At 42.2% G+C, this 2,026-nt stretch overlaps 1 protein-coding gene across 1 annotated transcript in view; it reads left to right on the top strand.

The window, feature by feature from the left end:
- The window catches only part of LOC101846760 (HHIP-like protein 1), a gene marked incomplete in the record, with an annotated part of 35,355 nt that overhangs the window by 17,173 nt on the left and 16,156 nt on the right, over positions 1-2,026 (top strand). Inside the window, 1 exon segment of the mRNA XM_013087187.2 lies at positions 1,456-1,803. Within this exon segment, the coding sequence (XP_012942641.1) occupies positions 1,456-1,803 (348 nt within the window).

Here is a 2,026-nt window from a genome sequence, read left to right as displayed (position 1 = left end):
CACAAGTAAGTAAGATGTAAATCCCGTCCTTTGTTCTATCTGTTTGTTGAACAAAAAAGTAAGTCCCGGCCTTTGTTCTATCTGCTTGTTGCCCAACAAATAAATCCCTTCCTTTGTTCTATCTGTTTGTTGCCCCAAAAAGTAAGTCCCAGGCTTTTGCTCTGCTTGTTGCCCATCAAGTAAGTTCCGTCCTTTTTTTTTTTTTTTGACGTTTGTTACCCAACAAGTAAGTCCCGTCCTTTGTTCTATCTTTTCTTCTGAGCGGGTGGTAGGCGCTCTTCTGTTGCCAGCTTCTTCTGATTCTTTTTCTATGTGACTTTTGTCTTAATCTGCTTTTAGGCAAGATTTGTTGCTTTCGTGCAGGTTCGATCCTATCTTCATCTAAAACGCTTTCCTTCTTGTTTTCCTTCATTTGAGAATGTAAAATCATCTAAAACACTTGCTCTCACAACGCACCCCGCTCTTTTGCGTTTTGCTGTCGTCGTCGTCGTTGTTTTGTTGTTGTTTTTTATGCTGTTGTTGTTGTTGTTTTAACACACACTGTTGTAGACATAGAAAAGAGTGTATCGAAGACAGACTGATCGAGTTGTTCTCGAAAAGGTTCTGGCGCTGGGCTAAAGGTTACAATATCGGAACTGACAAGAACCACTTTAAGGCTGTATGCAATCGAACATTGTATTCCATTTCGTTGGTCGAGTTCGTAATCAGCTGAATTAGGATGTCGTCTTTCTGCCCAGATCCAATGCGAGTGACGTCAGAAAATCCGTTAGTGGTCACAGCAGTGGGTCTACAACCTGTCTCCAGAATGTGTGTGTACATTGTTTACTCCGCACGAGAGAGTGAGAGAAAGATGTGAGGAGAGTGAAGGAGCTGGGGAGAGAGAGAAAGAGAGAGAGAGGGGGGAGAGAGAGAGAGAGAGAGAGAGAGAGAGAGAGAGAGAGAGAGAGAGAGAGAGAGAGAGAGAGGGAGGGAGGGAGGGGGGGAGAAAGCACAGAGGAGGTAACGACAGTGAAAGAACTACAAAAGCAGACAGATCGAAGTAGTCATGCGTATAATTGCTGTATATTATTTAACTGATTTTTCAGAAACGTGTGCTCATTGTTATCCTACTATCTGGGAAATGTCTTTTGTTTGAAGTCATTGTCCTGCAGGACTCATTTGAAGGCGATATCCACATTGCAGCGGTAGTATTGCCCTTTGTAGTATTTCCAGCGAGAAAGAATAATATAATAATTAATATGTTAATTACGTTGGATTATAACTTGCTATAATTCTTGACAAAAGCAAGCATTTTTTTCAGTTGTTACCTCAAGACTAACACTTTTTTGTGTGTTTGTTACCACAAGTCAAATAGCTTTCTATGAGTCTGTTGTCCATTAGTCCGTTTGTTCGTTCGTTCGTTCGTTTGTTTGTCTGTTTGTTTGTTTGTTTGAACGATTGGTCTTCGCTTTCTAGAAAGGCAAGGTGAGGATCTACAATATCCGAACAAAAGAATGGAATAGTGAAACATTCTTGGATTTAACGGATGAAGTGGAACTCAGCCGATTTTCCGGAGACGAGAGGGGCTTTCTGGGCATGGCTTTCCACCCCGATTACGCCAACAACGGGCGCTTCTTCATCTTCTACGCCACGGATCGGGAGAGAGGCGATACTCCCCCGCCGGACCTTCCCGGTACCTACAGCTTCAAGATCCGAGTGAGTGAGAGGAGGGTGGACAGTGATAACCCGGACAAGGCGGACAGCAGTTGGGAGAAGGTTGTCCTTGATCTTCTGCAGCCTTATGCAAACCACAATGGTGGAGAGGTAAGATATTAGAGTATTGGGATTTTAATTTATTATTTTTTAAAACTCTGAATGCGTGTATCGTGGACTCAAAATATTTTCAGTCCTTGTCATATTAGCTATAGATCATAATAATATAGGCTAGAAACTAATCTTAACGTGAAGGATGCATGACCTTATAAACTAGTCGCCTTGTTTTGGGGGTTTTTTTTGTTTGTTTGGTGGGTTTGTTTGTTGTTGGGGG

Source organism: Aplysia californica, unplaced genomic scaffold, assembly GCF_000002075.1.
Source record: "Aplysia californica isolate F4 #8 unplaced genomic scaffold, AplCal3.0 scaffold00555, whole genome shotgun sequence".
Taxonomy (NCBI): domain Eukaryota; kingdom Metazoa; phylum Mollusca; class Gastropoda; order Aplysiida; family Aplysiidae; genus Aplysia; species Aplysia californica.
Note: the sequence above shows the minus strand (reverse complement) of the source record. Positions and strands in the feature narration are given on the sequence as shown.